This window comes from Myodes glareolus, chromosome 8 (assembly GCF_982192425.1).
Source record: "Myodes glareolus chromosome 8, mMyoGla1.1, whole genome shotgun sequence".
Lineage (NCBI taxonomy): Eukaryota > Metazoa > Chordata > Mammalia > Rodentia > Cricetidae > Myodes > Myodes glareolus.
Genome location: NC_142033.1, coordinates 107592297 through 107609550, shown reverse-complemented (window position 1 = coordinate 107609550; position 17254 = coordinate 107592297). Strand labels below are relative to the sequence as shown.

General features: G+C 58.1%; 4 protein-coding genes and 1 long non-coding RNA gene across 7 annotated transcripts in view; 3 read left to right on the top strand and 2 right to left on the bottom strand.

The window, feature by feature from the left end:
* Positions 1-296: 296 nt before the first annotated feature.
* LOC146894005 (uncharacterized) lies at positions 297-1000 on the bottom strand. Its single transcript, XR_015002883.1, has 2 exons — positions 867-1000; positions 297-603 (listed from the first exon to the last, which is right to left on the bottom strand). It is a non-coding gene; the product is annotated as an uncharacterized LOC146894005 (long non-coding RNA).
* On the top strand, positions 970-4550 carry Dohh (deoxyhypusine hydroxylase). Its single transcript, XM_048428612.3, has 5 exons — positions 970-1122; positions 2097-2389; positions 2714-2790; positions 3381-3621; positions 3790-4550. Exons 2-5 carry the CDS (start codon positions 2116-2118, stop codon positions 4104-4106), a joined length of 909 nt encoding a protein of 302 aa, XP_048284569.1. The 5' UTR covers positions 970-1122; positions 2097-2115; the 3' UTR covers positions 4107-4550.
* Positions 4551-4682: 132 nt separating this feature from the next.
* On the top strand, positions 4683-7412 carry Smim44 (small integral membrane protein 44). The gene is made up of 2 exons (XM_048428613.3): positions 4683-6164; positions 6555-7412. Exons 1-2 carry the CDS (start codon positions 5969-5971, stop codon positions 6755-6757), a joined length of 399 nt encoding a protein of 132 aa, XP_048284570.1. The 5' UTR covers positions 4683-5968; the 3' UTR covers positions 6758-7412.
* A 1471-nt stretch (positions 7413-8883) lies between these two features.
* Smim24 (small integral membrane protein 24) lies at positions 8884-11422 on the top strand. The gene is made up of 4 exons (XM_087909328.1): positions 8884-8980; positions 9828-9933; positions 10135-10197; positions 10810-11422. The coding sequence occupies exons 1-4, from the start codon at positions 8914-8916 to the stop codon at positions 10931-10933; spliced, it is 360 nt and encodes a 119-aa protein (XP_087765454.1). The 5' UTR covers positions 8884-8913; the 3' UTR covers positions 10934-11422.
* Positions 11423-14935: 3513 nt separating this feature from the next.
* Positions 14936-17254, bottom strand: part of Nfic (nuclear factor I C) — a 32233-nt gene continuing 29914 nt past the window's right edge. For all 3 annotated transcript variants that reach the window (XM_087909325.1, XM_087909324.1, XM_087909327.1), the window contains one exon: positions 14936-17103. Coding sequence is in view for 1 of the 3 variants with exons in the window: in XM_087909327.1 (XP_087765453.1) it covers positions 17086-17103 (18 nt within the window). In the remaining 2 variants the exon portion in view is untranslated. The remainder of the gene's footprint in view (positions 17104-17254) is intronic.

Sequence of the window (17254 nt, the reverse complement as noted above, 5' to 3'; positions counted from 1 at the left end):
ATGTTTTAAAATGATTCCCAGTTTAGTGTTCATTTTATTTTAACTTTTTTTTTGGCACGTCCACAAATATACATTGTGTATCGTCATCATATGTACTCACATTTCTGTTTTCCATATTTATTCAATATATCATACGAGCCCATATAATAACGGCCTAGCTGAGGGCATTTTGATCAATATATAGTGTATTTTCATCTTGCTTTCACTTTACTTTTATTTTTAAAACATCATTATCATAGATTAAATTTACACAACTATGTAATAATGAACTTCATTATGGCATCTTCACGCACATATGATGTATTTTTTTAAAAATTTTATTTTATATGCACTGGTGTGAGGGTGTCAGATCCCCTGGAACTAGAGTTAGACAGTTGTGAGCCACCGTGTGGTGTTGGGAATGGAACCTCCATCCTCTGCAAGAGCAGCCAGTCTCTAACTGCTGAAACATCTCTCCAGCACTGTATTTAAATTTCTAAACATCGCAGGGTGGTGGTGGCGGCAGCACTCGTGAGGCAGAGGCAGGCTGATCTCAGTGAGGTCGAGGCCAGTCTGGTCTACAAGAGCTAGTTCCAGGACAGGCTCCAAAGCTACAAAGAAACCCTGTCTCGAAAAACAAAACAAAACAACATTTCTAAATATCGATTTCATGCGCATGTCACTGCAAGCCTGATGATGCTCTTTGTCTAGCCATGGCCCCCAAGATGGAACTTGGGTTTGACTGCAAGCGCCCTCACCCGCTGAGCTGGTAGCTAAGCCCTCTTTCGCCCACCTTTTCTTGCGGCCCCAGATCATTGGCCACGCCCCCGGCAGTAGAGCCACGCCCCAAAGACTCGCGCATGCTCTGTCGAACTTTAAGAACAAACCATTTTGATTTTTCTAGGAACGGGCAGGGTAGAGAATCCTCTTCCGGAGGAAGACCGGAAGTCGCTCCTCCGTCTCTGAGGTCTGGTTCCGCCCGGCCTTGTCACGTGGTCGCCGAGATGGCGGCGCCTAGGCTGAACTGCGCTCGCCGCGGCTGCTGACCAGCTCTCCTCTTGTCCGTGGCGCCGTCACCGCGACCTGCGTCGACGCGTCCTGTGTGTGCGGAGTCAGCGTCGAGTCTCCGTGGCCGAGAGCACGGTGAGGGGCGCCGGAAGTGCCTCCGGGGGACTGACTGCGGCGGGGCCCCACCGCCCCGCCATGGCTTCCCCTGGGGACTCGGGCCACTTCGCCGCCCGACACAGGGCCTCCCGTTTTTGGAAGCAGAATCTCCTGGGACCGGCCATCCCCCTGCTTCAGCGTCTCCAGCGAGGTGCTGGGCGTCCCTGCTGGGCAGCCATGCCTCCCTTATTAAACCCGGGGGCAGCTGGCTGACATCAGAGCCCAGGAGGACCTTCCAGCTTGGCACAGCCTATTAGTCCTGTTTGGCACGCATCCTCCAGGGTCTTTGCTGGCGCCCTTCTCTTACCTGTAGATGTCTGCTTCCGTGCTAATTCACCCATGAGAGAGTGTCTGTGAGCTGGGTGTGTCCTCCTGCGCCTGTCAGGCCGTGCAGGGGGAAACCTGTGCAAAGCTGGGGCGGGAGCAGGGAGGCGTCCCGAGGACACAGGCTGGAGGGGAGGAATGAAGTCAAGTGTGTCGCACGGGGCTTCGGCGACTGTGGAGGAGTCTCACGTAAAGTCGTGGGAGGATCAGTCAGGCAGCCGTGAGATCCAGTTTCCAGATCTGTCATTCAAACTGTCCTGAAGAGGGACTGTCCTCAGTTCGGGGTTTGAGTCCCAGGAGATGGGGTCACTGGATCATTCTCCAGGACCAGGTCCCCAGGGCCTGGTTTCTGTCCGTGCCTCCTCCTTTGGGCATCGTGTGGAGCCTGTGACATGGGAGAAGCCGTGCGAGCCAGCGGCCGAGAGAGCAGCACAGCAGAAACCATGGCTTCTGCGTGAGGCCGCCTCCTGTGACGGAGATGGCCGAACAGCGCCAGGGCTCTTATTTTCTTCCTTGGGAAGTGGTGAATATGGAGGTTTGGGGGAGACCCCCGGCCTCAGCATCCCCGGGACTGGGGCAGCAGGTGTGCACCTCAGTACGGGCTTCACCCGCTCCCTTTTCTGTGGCAGGTTGCCGGAGGCCGTCGCCATGGTGACGGAGCAGGAGGTGGAGGCGATAGGGAAGACCCTGGTGGACCCCAAGGAGCCCCTGCAGGCCCGCTTCCGGGCTCTGTTCACGCTGCGGGGGCTCGGGGGCCCGCACGCTATCGCCTGGATCAGCCGGGCCTTCGAGGACAGCTCTGCCCTGCTGAAGCACGAGTTGGCCTACTGCCTGGGCCAGATGCAGGACTCGCGCGCCATCCCAGTGCTGGTGGACGTGTTGTGCGACACGAGCCAGGAGCCAATGGTGCGACACGAGGCGGGTGAGTGAGTGGGGGCGCGACCCTGTAACATGCTCAGGTCCGTCCCTCAGCCTTAGCGGGAAGGGTTGCAGTGAGGACCCCAGGATGATGAGGGCCACATGGGCCTGTGAACAGAGAGGGGTGGAAGCCACCCGTGTCCCAGGAGGCACCCGTTCCTGGCCCAAAGCTTGTGTAGCTCCTAGTCTAATGACTTCTGGTGGGGTGGGGCTGCTTTAGCCGCAGCGGGCCAACCTCTGGGGTAAGAATTCTGATTGGCCGGCTGAGAAGCTGATGTGCAGCCCCTGGGCACCATGGAAACCCTGCAAGGCTGATTTGTCTCCTTAGGGGAAGCTCTGGGGGCGATCGGTAACCCGGAAGTTCTAGACCTCCTCAAGCAGTATTCTACGGACCCAGTGGTTGAGGTGAGAAGATTGGCCGGCCTGTGAGGCCAGCTGTAGAGTCCATGCCTGGTTGCCAGGGCAACTTCCTGGGAAAGGATGCTGTCGAGATGGGGGCAGGGTCAGCCCTAAGCCCTGGGTCCTCAGCCTTGAGAATTTGACTTCTGCCCACCCCCCTTCACCCACGAATCAGCTTTCTATGCTGGATCCCCACTCTGTATGTTGCTGTTGTGGAGCCCACGCTGTGTGTCCTTTTGTGTCTGTGCCCCCGGCCACCATGACCTGAAGGTGGCTTCATGCAGTGTTTGTGCCAGAGCCTCTCTCGTGTTCACAGCTGAGCAATACTGCAGCGTCCTAGGGCTCCTGTGGCCCCAGGCTCGCTTCCACTCTCTGGCCTTGTTCTTCGTGGGCTCCCGTGTATGAGCCTGTCCCCTGCCTTCTGCCCACGAAATCCAGCTACAGGGCCTCTGCACACAGCTGAGTGCCTGCTTGGGCCCCCTTGGTCTGTCCAGCCTGAAGTCATTTGCCTGGTGTGAGTCTCGGAGAGGAGATGTGCCAGATGGGCCCTGTACACCCAGCCTTGGGGACCCACGCCACCTCTGCCACCCTCACAGGTGGCTGAGACGTGCCAGCTGGCTGTCGGGCGTTTGGAGTGGTTGCAGCAGCACCCTGGGGAGGTCGGGAGTACAGGACCCTACCTCTCCGTGGACCCGGCACCCCCTGCGGCCGAGCAGGACGTGGGACGGCTGCGGGAGGCTCTGCTGGACGAGGCGCGGCCACTCTTTGAGCGGTACCGCGCCATGTTTGCCCTGCGCAACGTGGGTGGCGAGGAGGCGGCTTTGGCCCTGGCTGAAGGTGAGGCTGGACCTGGGACATGGGACCTGGTAACGATACTACCCTGGCTTGGGCCCGGGAAAACTGCCTGGTCACTTGCCCTGGGTGGTCCTGACCATTTGATCATGCAGGTCCCTGCCCTGGCACCCCAGGCAGGTGTCCTGACCGTTTTCCTGCGCTCACATGCAGGTCTGCGCTGCGGCAGCGCGCTCTTCCGCCATGAGGTGGGCTACGTGCTGGGCCAGCTGCAGCACGAGGCGGCTGTGGGCGAGCTGGCGGCCACTCTGGCGCGGACCAACGAGAGCGCCATGGTGCGACACGAATGTGCAGAGGCCCTGGGTGCCATCGCCAGGCCCGCCTGCCTGGCCGCGCTGCGGGAGCACGTCACCGATGCCGAGCGCGTGGTACGGGAGAGCTGCGAGGTAGCGCTGGACATGTATGAGCACGAGCGTAGCCTGGACTTCCAGTACGCCAACGGGCTGGAGCGCCTGCGGCCGCCGCCCTGACCCCACAGCACCCACCACCGCTTAGGACTACCCAGGACTCTGCCATCTGTGATATCCCGCAGTGGGCAGGGTTCTGTTGGCCGTGCCCGCCTATGGGACTTCCAGCGGCGCCCACTATCCAGACTTGGGGGCTAGGCAGTTGTACCGCCTTGACTCCCACCCTCCACAGCTGCCTCGCTGGGTGCTGGTACACAGTGCTCCCTTCTGGAGCTGTCTGGCTATGATTTTATTGCTCCAGACTGGCATACTGCAGTATGGGAGCTTCCAGATACCAGGGAATGGTCAGGTTTGAGCTGCTGGGGAAGGCTGTGAGATCTCCGGGTTGGCGAATACTTCCAACTTCGCGGGGTTAGGGGCAGTGCATGGGGCGCCTCACTTCTGGGCCATCAGGAAGCACAAGCCGACTCCAGGACGATGCACAATAAAAATGTTATTTTTGACAAATGGTGGCTTCTGGTGTGTGGGGACAGCGACATGGCCTTGTTTGTATGTCTGGCTTTTGGGGACACAGAGGTACAGCTAGGAGCCTGTGCTATGGATTCCCATTTTGGCCCCACAATTTCGTGTTCTCTGGGGTACCCCCTGTCCAAGTCACTGGACAGGCTTGCCTTGCTCCAGTGACCGACCCCCTTCCCCAGGAAGAGGACATGGCCAGGGTGCCTGCACTGGAATTCAGGGCTCAGCCTTTGCCCCCAAGGGAGACTGAGGCTGTGCCATTTATGTACAAATGTAGACAGATGTGTGGGTCAGCCCCCGGCACTGGTCATGCTCCTGTCTCAGCAGTGTGGTCCTCATGATTGTGGGATGAGCGCTTTAGCCTGGGCTAGCCCTCGTCCTGTGTGTGTTCTTTAGATGTGGTCGCTTTGCAAGAGCCGCTGGCGCTGTAACGCCTGAGCCCTCGTTGCTCTGCTGGTTCTTTTCCTGGCTGTGTCCGGTGTGGTCCAGGGTGGCCCCTGTTCTCCCTGCCTCCACCAGTGCCGTGATGGGCGCCATACGCTATCGTGTGCAACTTTTTTTTTTTTTTGAGTCGGGGTGCAATGAGCTTGAATTCATGACAATCTTCCTGCCTCAGTCTCCTGGATGCCAGGATCACAGATGGTGGCCCTCGCTCCGGTCCTCATATCACAGAGAGGCTGCCAGGTCGTTCTCCACTTCATTGGTCACTCAGCCCAGACTCCTCAAGCCTCCATCCATCCTGCCCATGGGCAGCCTCCTGGGAACCAAGTCTACAGGATGTCCCTCTGGGAGCACCACCCTCACATGGCCCCCTCTACGCCCTGCACATCCCTGGTTCTCCTCACAGGTCCCTCTCCTCCAGTCTTCCGCTGGGGGTGGAGAGGCATGAAGCTCATCTACACACCACAAAACCCAGCGTCTTGTGTCCCTCGCAGCCAGTTTCTGGGATTTTACGGGGTTACTGACACCTTGAAGCCGGAGAGTGACACATGGGGTAACACGAACCCCTCGTCCCAGGGAAATGGCCCCTACCAGAGCCTGGGACAGCCACAGCATGTAGCAGCTCTCAGAACTCGGATCTGAACCCGGGTGTCTCTGTCACTTGCGGACCCCCTAGGGCTCCGCTCACTTGGGGACCCACCCTACATCTGTCCTCCCCACCGTGGCCACCAGAGGGCGCGCATGAGAGTCCACGCTGCCCGCTGCCACCCAGGGTCCCCGGGAGACCCTGTCCCTCCGCCCCACAGCTGCCCCGGGCTTTGCACGGTCCTCGCGTGGGCGAATCGGCGTCACAACCATGACAGCCATCGAGGGAGGGGACCCACAGATGGGAGCAGCCGTCCTAATCCTTTGCAGCTTATCCCCTAATCTCCTGCTCCGGGCTCTGGTGGAGGGTGTCGCCAGCCATGGCGGGGTCGGCGAGCGAGGCACGGGCCTGGAGTCCGGCCCCGGCCATGTACGAGGAGTACCGGCCGCCTCCGCTGGACGCCATCCGCCTGCCTCGCTATGCCCTGTACCTGCTGATGGCCGCCGTCCTGGTGGTGGCCGTGGCCTACGCCATCGTGGGCCACCTCATCAAAGACCTCGCTCACGACTTGGCCGGTGAGCCATGCTACCCGCCGCGAATATAGCCTGGGCGGGGTCGCAGATGGCGTGGGAACCAGGTTTGGTCTGGGCCTGGGGTGAGCCCGGAGTGGGAGGGGGCGGGACCGAGCCAGAAAGGGGCAGGAACAGGGGTGGGTGGGGCCGGGCCTTGTGAAGAGCGGAGCTGGGCCTGGGCTGAGCCAGGGATGGGGTCGAGCCAGGGATGGTGGGCGGAGCCTGACCAGGGAGAGGCGGGGCTAGACCAGAAAGGGGCGGGGCCCTAGATGGGCGGGACTGGTTCGGGGAAAGTGGGCGTGGCCCTGGTGGGCGGAACTGGACCAGAGGGGCGAGGCCTGGTAAGGAGGGTGGGCGGGACAAGCCACGCCCTCGCTTTTCTCCTCACTGCAGACTGGGCCTTTGGCCCTAAGCCAGACCAGGAGGAAGGCCCACGGGAGCTCCCGGCCAGCTTGGCCGCGGAAGACCTGGAAGAGCTGGACCTTCAGCTGGCCCTGACCTGGCGCGGGGAGGAGGACCCCACCCGGGCTCCTCGCCACCCCTCCATCGCTTTCCGGGACCCGCCCATGCAAGGTGATTTTTGGAGGCTGGACTGACCAGGAGGGACAGCACCTGCGAGGCTGGCCGGCCTGGCCGTTCTTATGCTCACTGTGCCCCCACCACCTCAGCTGGGCCACCTGTGTCTGTTATATGACACAGGCTGGCCTGAAGCTCAGAATCCCCCTACCTCAGCTTGAGTACTGGGATTGCAGACACAAACCCCACCTTATTAAGACTTTGAGTAGCCCAAGCTAGCCTTGAACGTGAGGGGTAGCAGAGGATGACCTTGAACTCATGGTCCTCCCGAGGGCAGGGATGACAGGCCACCACACCTGGTTTCTGTGCTGCTGGAAATGGAGCCCAGGGCCTCATACACTCTGGGCCAGCTGCAGGCACTGATAATTTTAATTCGTTATGAATAATTCTGGCTCCTTCTGCATCAGCAGTGTCTGTTAAGGGGAGAAAGCGAGGCTGAATTTAGATACAAATTAAAAGTGTGACAAAGGCTGGAGAGATGGCTCAGAGATTAAGAGCACTGGCTTTTCTTCCAGAGGTCCTGAGTTCAGTTCCCAGCAACCACATGGTGGTTCACAGCCATCTGTAATGAGATCCAGCACCCTCTTCTGGCCTCCAGGCATAAAGGCAGGCAGAACACTGTATACATAATAAATAAATAAATAAATAAATAAATAAATCTTTAAAAAAATAAAAGTGTTCCAACTCTGCAGCGCCACCTTCCTCTCTCCATCTGGTCCCAAACATTCCCATGTCACTCTCCCAGCAGAGACAGGAAACTGAGGCAGGTTACTGAGAACTGTCTGGGCTGATGTCTCAGGAAGCTTGCCACACAGCACGGTGGAGTTAGGCATTTGTGGCTTGTCATCCTTAGCACTCAGGAGGATTATGGGGCAGGATGGCGAGTTCTAGGCCAGCCTGGCCTACGGAGCAAAAGGAGCTCATCAGTCTGGGCTCCTGATGAACTATCTGGACTGAGCCCTCTTAGCACATGCCGGGCATACAGTAGGAGTTTAGTACCTGGCTGGTTGAAGTAGGTCTTTTCTGGTTGTGCCCGGTATTTATCCCAACAATCCTTGATTCTGTCTGACACTGGGTATACAGAGGGTGCTCTATAAATGCTCTCACAACAGTTTTAAATCTTTTGGTTTAGAAGTTTTCTAAAAAATGTTTCAAGCTGGTGATGGTAGCTATCCTTAATCCCAGCACTCGGGAGGTAGAGCCAGGTGGATCGGGAGTTTGAGGCTTGCCTGGTCTACAGAGGAAGTTCCAGGACAGCCTGGTCTACACAGAGAAACCCTGTTACAAAAAACAATTTTCCCCCAGATGGTGTGAGGCCAGCCTCACACTTGGTATGTAGCTGAGGATGACCCTCACATTTGGTATGTAGCTGAGGATGACCCTTGAAGTCCTGATCCCATGGCCCCACCTCTGAGTGGTGGGCTGGAAGACCTATGCCACCTCTCCTGGGTTCTGGGGCACTGGGGATGGAACCCAGGGCCTAGTGCTTTCTGGGAGAACGCTTTGCCCTGGAACTAGCCATCCTCCTGCCACAGGGTTCCCGTGTCCGGGGATGACAGATAGGGCACCCCAGCTCTGTTTCTTTAGAATCTTTTTTCACGTGCCCAGGCTGTGGCTGCCCTGTGCCGCTCCTGGGTGGGGTGCCCCTTTGCCCAGGTGGGGTTCACTATCTGATCAGCTTGAGGCCTAAGGTTGAGGGCAGGAGAGGAGCATGGGTACATCGACCTAGACGCCTGCTTCTAACCGAGCTAGCGATCCTGCTGCGCAGATTTGCCAGGTCCAGAACTGCAAAGCTTTTCCAGCCACAAACCTGACTGCCACACCCGGTTGTATGCACTTGTGAGAGCGTGGGAGATAGTGTTGATGCGGCCTGACCTCTGTCAGGGGATGCTGGGGACCTGTCGCACGGTGCAGGGCTGCCGTCTCCAGGGCAGGATGGGAGGTGCGGGGCCGAGGGGGGGGGGAGGGACAGTCCAGGTTAATATTAAACCAGCCTCAGACTCTGCCCTCCAGGGCCTGGGGGCCTGAGGCCCACAGCCAGTTACAGGAGGCCAGGCCACAGGCGGCAGGTTCTCCGCCCCCTCCTTCCCCGCCCTCACCCGCCCTGTCTTAACCCCACCCGGGCCTCTGGCCGTTCACACCGCAGCTGGACGCCGACCTGTCCGCAGCGTTGGCCATGGACACCTTGGGCAGGCTACTCCTCCTGACCGCACTGCTCCTGGCGCCCGCCGAGGCCCAGCAGGGTAGGATTGGGGTGCTGAGCACTCCCTGGGAGGTGATTGGGAACTAGGGTTGGGGCTGGGTTCTCCTCTAGGAGAAACTGAGGCACAGAGAGGGCATAGGAAGAAGAGAAGGGAGATGGGTGCTCCCCAGGGCCCATGCTCCAGTACCCTTATCTCCTCTCTGAGAGCCCCAAGCTGAGGCCACGGTACTTTGCAAGCTGGTCCTTGCTATGAGGGCGCCTGAGTCATTTCTCTAAGAGCCCCATCCTCCAGAAGCCCTCTCTTTCCCTGCGGGAGAAGCCCCGCCTTCCTTAATAGCCCCGCCTCCGAGGTCCTTGAGAGCTGTTGGTGCCCATTCTTCCGGACTTTTCTAAGCCCTGCCCTCTAGGAATTGATCCTTCCATTAAGGCTTTCCCACTCCCACAGGCCCCTCCTCTTCCACAGGCCCCTCCCTCCACTCCCACAGGTCCCTTCTCTCCCATGGGCCCCTCTCTCCTCTCCCACAGGCCCCTCCCTCCTCTCCCAATGCCCCTCCTCTCCCACAGGCCACGCCCTCCTCTCTCACAGGCCCCTCCCTCCTCTCCCAATGCCCCTCCTCTCCCACAGGCCACTCCCTCCACTCCCACAGGCCACGCCCTCCTCTCTCACAGGCCCCTCCCTCCTCTCCCACAGGCCACTCCCTCCACTCCCACAGGCCACGCCCTCCTCTCTCACAGGCCCCTCCCTCCTCTCCCACAGGCCACTCCCTCCACTCCCACAGGCCACTCCCTCCTCTCCCAATGCCCCTCCTCTCCCACAGGCCACTCCCTCCTCTTCCACAGACCCCCACCTTTCTCTTGCTGACCCCTTCCCCTCTCCACAACCACAGAGCGCCGCCTGAAGCCCTGGCTGGTGGGCCTGGCCGCAGTTGTAGGCTTCCTGTTCATAGTCTTCGTCCTCATGCTGGTCAACCGTGTCTGGTGCTCTAAACCCAGGTGAGAACTGAATTCTGCCCACCCAGCACCTCTGGTGGTCTCTGAACCCTCTTGGTCCCTCCCAGGCCAGCCTAGAGGTTGCCTTGCTTCCCACCCTCTGTTCCTCCCTCCTGGTTTATGAAGTTCATGACTTGAGGAGGGTACACAGAGGCAAAGAACAGCCTACAGCTTTCACATAAACCTGTCTTTTTATGTGTGCAGGCCAGATGATGAAGAGGTGAGAGTCAGAATGGAGCCCAGTGAGAACGAGTACACGGAGCCAAGGTACCCTGTGGGTGACCACACTTAGCCAGACAGTATTGGGAGGTCAACTGGGGCAGGAATAGTGCCAAGCAAGTCGACTCCTGTACAGGACTCCCTAATGCAAGCTCTGGATGCAGGGGAGGAAGAGGAGCAGGGCAAAGAGCTGGAACAGGCAGATGAGCCCTGTGATCCTGAGTGACTTCTGGGGAAGGGAGGGGTGAGAGGCTTACAGGGGCCCTGTGCCCAGACCAGCGCCAAGCACATGTCTGCGTGCTCACTGTACAACACGATTTCTTCTGCACAATTTCCATCACTTCAACCATTTACCCAAACACACACCTTTCCAACAAACCATCAACTCATGCACTGAATCACGCATCCATCCACCCATCCATCCACCCACCCATCCATCATCCATCCACCCACCCATCCATCCATCCATCCACCCACCCATCCATCCATCCACCCACCCACCCACCCATCCACCCATCCATTCACCCATCTCTCTCCACGAAGTTCATGTTTCCTTTCCTGATGGGTTACCCTGAGGCCACTGCAACCCCAGAGACTGTGTGGGACCCTTGAACTCCATGAGCAGTGCCAGGCTCTCATTGTGGTCCCTGAACCCCACAGTAAAAAGGACAAGAAGAAGCAGAAAAAGAAGGTGGACAAGAAGGATGGTCACAGCAACGCGGGCTTGGAGCTGGAGGAGAAGGAATCCTCCAGTGACGAGAGAAGCAAGAAAACAGCCTTGTGAAGCCTCCTGCAGCCTGGGGGAGCCTCTTCATACCACAGCCTAGTATCGCCTGGATCTCAAAACTGTCTTCAAATAAGGAAGCCAGCTCTGCCTGCCATGTGTCCATGTGTCGCCCATCCCCATGCACGCCCTCACCGTCAGCCTGTGCCCTCTCCCTCTCCTCTGCTCTCCAGCCCCCAGCCATCCTCTGCCACAGCTACGCCAGCCCCCTAGGCAAGCATCGCCCGACTGTACCCTTCCTCTTTTCCGATGGCCCTGAGCCCCTGAGCCCCTGCGCAGCTCCTGGACGGCCTTGCGCCCTCTAGTGGAAGCCCCGTGGCCCGCACTTTCTCAGCCAGGGTCTCTCTTCTTTGGACTATTCTCCCATGGTCATCTGGTTCTTGCTGAGGACAGTTTTCTGAGGGGTCTTTTGCTTCATGTGATCAGGGGTGGCTGTTTTCGGGGGATACTTCCTTCCAGCCCCTTCACTTAATAAAGACCCTACTGTTCTTGCTGGTCCCTTTGTGTAGGCTTAGGAGGCCAGAGCCCAGAGCAGGGAGCTGGGCCTAGCTGGACTGTCTGTCAGCTGAGGCACCTAGTTGGTTCTTGTGAAGCTTTCAGACTCACCTGGACTCCGCTATGCTGTGTGGCCCTGGGAAGGTGCCTTGTTCAGCAGTGACCAGGAGGCAGAGTCCTGGGACACTTTCTCTCTAGCCTCCCACGGAACTAGGAGGTCACAGAGGACCCCAGCTCTTCGCTTTAGGTACAGGGATTGGGTTCTTTGAGACAAGGCCCCATGTAGCCCAGGTTGGCCTCAAATTCTCCATGAAGTCAAAGAGATGACCTTGAACTCCTGACCCTGCTGCCTCTGACCAGCCTGAGCCACCACAGTTCCTCAGGCTATGGTGAAGCTGGACACCTGGGGAATTAGAAGCCTGCGTTTGGGTGAGCAGATCCCCCAGTGGGAGGTGCAGGGGGGAGGAAAGAGGCTACATAGTGGGCCTGGACTTGTGAGCACAGTCCCGTGCCGTGGGCAGAAGGCACAGCCTGTGTACAGGGTGTGGGCCTGGGGTAAACCCCATCTCCTCCTGATCCCCCCAGAGCCCTGGTGAACACACGGAAAGGAAGACCCGAGACAGTTTGAGACAGTTGAAGCTTAAGCTTGTTTAATTTTTTTTTTACATTTTTTCTTTCTTTTCTTTTTTTTTTTGGCTTTTATTGAATCTTTTATGGACCCCCCCTTCACTTTTTTCTTTTTCTTTCTTTTTTTTTCTTTTTTTTTTCTTTTTTCTTGTTTTGCATAGGGAGAAACAGAACAGCAGGCAGACAATGGTGCTTAGGTGCATCCACAGAACAAAACAAAAAACCAGAAACCAAAATGAGTTTGTAATATATGAGGCTATGATTGGAGTCTGCTGTGGGCACGGGCAATGGCGGAAGCTGGGCTGGGTGCCCTCTGCTCCCCATCCGGACTCCCACTTGCTTGTGGAGGACAGTGGAGAGGGCGCCACAGGCCACGCAGGCGCATTTATGAAAAGCTGAAGGTCAGAGATGCAACAGCCCAGGGGTAAAATAAAAAATGATTGAAAGGAAACAAAAATCTCAAAATAAAACCAAAAGATCTCGGCAGGAAAATGAAATGGCCAGTCTTACCACTCAGAAAACAAGGGGGGACAGGGGAAAGAGAAAGTTAAGAGAGAGAAACAGCCCCCATGCTCCCTGCTGCAACCTGTGCGTGCCATGCGCTCTGGCCTGTCTAATCCTTCAAACCCAATGCTTGTCCAGATGCAGGCGCTGCAGGGGACATGGGGGTGCTCACATTGGGAACCTCAGACTCAAAGGGAATTCTTTCTGTGGGGACGTGGCTGCCTGGCTGGGATCTGAGGTTGGATGGGTTGTGAGGTTTTGGGGGTATCCAACTGGGTCCTCTAAGCTGGGGTAGCAAGGCTGGGTGCTTGGGGAGGGGTGGTGGCTTGGGGGTACATGCCTTCCTCCCTCCCAGCACACCTGCTGAGTCCTCTCCAGGAGTGGGGACTGAGGGGAGGCACGGGAGGACCCCAACACTGCACCATCAGACGTATGAGGCACTGATCGGGAAATGACGGTTTGGTATCATGGCTACAAGACCGGGGACTTGCTGTGAGTCCACCCACCTCAGCCCTGTGGTGGGTGGACTGGTGCCTGTCGGACCGGACAGATGGATGGAAGGGAGAGGACAGTCACTGACAAGTGGGATCTGAGGCCTGAGGGGCGGGGGCGGGAAATCAGGAATGGCGGTGCACACCTGTCATCAGAACAACTGGGAAATGGAGGCAGGAGGATTGCCATGAGTTGGAGGCCAACCTGGGCTACCTGGATAGACCCTCCTGTCTCAAGAAAACAAAACAGTCAGTGGGGAGAATAAGTGGCTGAACCTGGCAGCCAGCGTCCAGGAGGAGAAGGGACCATCGGGACCATCGGAGCAACTCAGCATGGGAGGAGCTGGTTAGCTGTCTATGTACATAGGCAGCGTTGGCCTGTTCAGGCCAGGTGGCGGTGAAGGCTGACCTGCCCACTGGCCAGGACATTTGCTAGTGGCCTGGGGTGTCTTGCCTGGGGACACACAGAAGGCCCTGAAGGGAGTGAGGTGACCCTGGCTCTGTCTTTGAGGGGAACTGAGAGGAGCTCACCCTCCTGATGTCAGTCCCCACACAACGGACATTCCTGATTATCAAACTCAAGACTTGGGGGCTCAGGACCCCAGATGTCTTCTAGGGTCACAGGCTAGACCCCAAGTGGTATGATGCTGGGTTTGGGGATGACAAGGGCTGGTGCCCTGAGGAGGGGACAGGTTTGAAAATGTTAGTTTTACACACAGAAAAAAGCCAAAATTCCTAATGCTCTGTCCTACCTAAAGTCACCATCTGAGGACCAGTGTGGGGGCCCAGGTACCTGGGTGGGAATTGGAGATCTTCCGAGAAATGGGGGTACTGAGCAGTCCCCCCCACCTGCCACCAGGTACATTCCATCCAGTGCCTCATCCACTGCCCCTCGTGTTGATGGTTCCCTAGGGGTGATGGCACCGTCTCTTCCCGTCATCCCGTGGATTTCCTACTTTCTGGGGGGGTGGAGGAAGGACAAAATTAAAAGCCAGAAGCCAGCCACAGGGTTAACTGACAGACAGACCCTGCCCAGGCCAGGGTGGGCGGTGAGGTGGGCTGGGGTCTCCCGCTGCCTGATGGGGAGGCAGAGGCAGGGGGATGGCTTAGAGCTGGGACCCCTGTTTGCCCTGCTAGCCCCTGGCTATTGTCTCAGCTTTGGTGAAGTTTAAGAGTAAACAGAAGACAGAAAAACAATCAAGAACCCAAAGGTAACCACAAACAACAAAACCAAAAAGGAAAAGAGAAAGAAAAACTGAAATCACGGACGTGACATCGGCCTGCCCAGTGGCAGGACGGAGACCGCTGTGTCCCCGCTGCCCGTACCTGGACGCCCCACAGCTGAGCTGGACGCAAAGACAGACAGACAGATATTGCATATACTCAGCTTGGTGGGTTGGCTGGAAGACGGGACGCCACCCCCACTCCCCCCAACTCCCCATTATCCCTGGGGTGGGAGGGTTGGTGGGGAAGGGCCTGAGAGTCTCATCCCCAGGTAGGGGACTCTGGGCCCCCTCAGGGCTGGGGCGGCAGGGAAGGAGCACCAGGGAGTCCCTTCCCCCAATGCGCAGAACGAGGGCAAGGACAGGGCTGGGGGGGGGGCGGGGTTGCAAACCATGACCAATATTGTGACTTCCTTAATAGTATTGTTTTTTGTTTGTTTGTATTTTTTGGTTCTTTCCTTCCTTCCTTTCTTTTTCTTGAGGCAGCATCTCACTCTGTAGCATAGGCTGGACCTGAAGCCCACAGCCATCCTCCTGCCTCAGCTTCCCAAGAGCTGGGATCACAGGTGTGTCCCACCACACCTAGCCTTTTTTTTCTCTCTCTTTTATAAAATTGTTTTTCTTTCTTCTTTTGATTTCTTTTACAAATAGAAATACCACCCTTTTGGATTTTATTTTTTATTTCATGTAGTCGCTTGTCTGTTTGTAACTATGCGTGCAGGGCATGCGTCTGTGTGCGCGGATATTATTTAAAAGTTAATACTTGTCCTCGGGAGAGCAAGGCACATGTTGTGGTAAAAAGTTCGTGCAAATTCGGAAATAATGTATTTTTTTTGGTAAGGATATATATATATATATATATATATTTGTGTATCCTTTTTTTTCCTTTTTTAGTAGAGGCGGTGAGGGGCTCGGGTGGGTGGGGCAGACCGGGTGGAGCTGTCATGCACGCAGCAGCCCCGGGGGACTCTCGGGTGTCGCGGGGGGCCTTAAGCACCATGCAGTTACGTAAATAGTTGGTTTTGTCCTGACCCCTGGGGGACCTGGCTGGCTGGCTTGGGGGGGTCAGAGGGGACCTACCAGGTCCACCCTGGTATAGTCTGCCCCACACCCACTGGCCCGAGCCCCACATCTGGACAGTGACCCCCGCCCCGTAATGTCCCCAATGGTCCCCCCTGCTAGAGGGTTCTTGAGGACAGACAGACAGGTGGGTGGGGGTTCGAGGCCTCAAAGGTTGGGGAAATGTCTTGGGGCGGGGGGGCTTGGTACGTTCAAGTGGCCTCGCCCCGAGCCCGGGAGAACAGTGGGTGGATGAGGCCTGGCCCTGGGGCTCTGCTGGGGTGATGGCTTGCGGCCTCCATAGGCAGGGGAGGGACACAGGCGTGACGAGGCCAAGATGGGGGGTTGGGGAAGAGGAGCCTTTGTGGGTTCAATGACCCTAAAAATCCCCACCTCCCCTCCCAGGGTGGTCCACCGGAGATGGGGGACCCAGGTGGGTGTGGATGGGAGCTACAGAGCGGGGGTCTGGGGCACGCACCTTGTGCCCCCGGTTTAGTGTTCTTTCGATAGGTCAGTGAAGTCCGCAGCAGATGGGGAACCGCCACCCAGTCTCCCCATCACTCGCAGAGCCCTCCCACCCGGGTCCGAGTGCACTTCCACCAGCCTTCTTGGTCCCTGTGCCGGGCCCCATGTCATCAGGGGGTCAAAGTGCAAAGGGGGCATCCCCTGCAGTGGGGCACCCCAGGGTGGGTCTCCAGGAAGTAAGGCACTGGCAGAAGTGTAGGGGGACAGCACACGGCCCCAGCCTGGGTTTGGGGACACCCAGCTCTACCCCTGGGGGTCCCATCTCTCTAGCTTGGAGGGTTCGGCGGCGATGAGGAGCTGGGGTAGGGGGGCGAGGGTGGAGGTGCCCCGGCCACTCTGTGTCCCTGATGGATGAGGGGGTCGGCGGGTGGGCGGAGGGGTTAGGCACTTAGTGGCACCTCCCGCCTCCGGGGGCCTCAGCGTGGGGGACCCTGCTCCCCCACCTCTGTTTCTCAAAGTGCTGATACTTCCCATGTATGAGAGGAGGAGGCCGGGGGTGGGGAGCTGCGAGGCCTCTCATGCCGGGGTGGGGCTGGGGCACAAATTGCATAGAGATGTGTCCTTCCAAACGAGGTCCGCAAGGAGAGGGGACCAGAGGGCTGAGGCGGAGGCTGGCGCAGGACCCTCCCGGGGGTCCCAAAGTACCTGTGGCACGTCTGTCCCCAGCAGGGCCAATGCTGGGCGGCTCCGTGTGCTCTCCAGGCCTCTGCTGCCCGCGCCGGGGCTCGCGTCCAACTCCTCTGCCAGCACTGCCTCCAGCACCCTGTCTTTGGCAAACACCGTCGGTGGGGACCACCAGCGGTGGTCCCCGAGGCTGGCGCTGGTGGCTGGCGGCAGGGGTCTGGGGAGAGGTGGCCTGGCTGGGTGGCCCACCCCGGACACGCTGTCCATCTGTTGATGCTGGGCGTGGGTGCCAGGCCAGGCTCGTCTGGTCTGGGGGTGATGGCAGGGTCCTCAGGCGCAGAAGGGCAGCAGGCGACCGTCCATCAGCAGCAGGTGCCACAGAGACCCGCAGCTCCCACCTTTTGTCATCTTGGTTGGGAAGGTTCTTTCTTTTTTTTTCCTGTTTGTCTTTTGTCCTTTTCTCCTCCTGTGTGTCTGTCTTTTCCGTCGCGCTGGGAGTCGGCAGGGAGCTTCTCGCTCGTTCTAAGTTTCCACTGAAAATGCAGGCGGGGGCCATCACCTCCGGGACTCCCCCGGCAATGGAGGCGTGGGAGGGCCAACTCCGCTATCCCAGGTACCAGGACTGTGTGGTCCGCGGAGACAGGGAGAGAGAGAAACGGGGCGTCAGGAGCAGGCTGTCTCCTTCCACCCCCCCACTGCACTCCGGGCCCCTGAATGCAGACCATAATACCAAGTGTGACGCTGGCCTATGGCCTCCACCTGCACCTGACCAC

What these genes read in the sequence shown, in the direction of transcription:
- Dohh (XM_048428612.3), top strand. Translation starts at nt 2,116, where the DNA reads ATGGTGACGGAGCAGGAGGTGGAGGCGATAGGGAAGACCCTGGTGGAC. An exon ending in AATGGTGCGACACGAGGCGG is followed by an intron (nt 2,390 to 2,713) that starts GTGAGTGAGTGG and finishes TTGTCTCCTTAG; the next exon opens with GGGAAGCTCTGGGGGCGATC. An exon ending in CTACGGACCCAGTGGTTGAG is followed by an intron (nt 2,791 to 3,380) that starts GTGAGAAGATTG and finishes CCACCCTCACAG; the next exon opens with GTGGCTGAGACGTGCCAGCT.
- Smim44 (XM_048428613.3), top strand. Translation starts at nt 5,969, where the DNA reads ATGGCGGGGTCGGCGAGCGAGGCACGGGCCTGGAGTCCGGCCCCGGCC. An exon ending in CCTCGCTCACGACTTGGCCG is followed by an intron (nt 6,165 to 6,554) that starts GTGAGCCATGCT and finishes TCCTCACTGCAG; the next exon opens with ACTGGGCCTTTGGCCCTAAG.
- Smim24 (XM_087909328.1), top strand. Translation starts at nt 8,914, where the DNA reads ATGGACACCTTGGGCAGGCTACTCCTCCTGACCGCACTGCTCCTGGCG. An exon ending in GTCTGGTGCTCTAAACCCAG is followed by an intron (nt 9,934 to 10,134) that starts GTGAGAACTGAA and finishes TTATGTGTGCAG; the next exon opens with GCCAGATGATGAAGAGGTGA. An exon ending in AACGAGTACACGGAGCCAAG is followed by an intron (nt 10,198 to 10,809) that starts GTACCCTGTGGG and finishes TGAACCCCACAG; the next exon opens with TAAAAAGGACAAGAAGAAGC.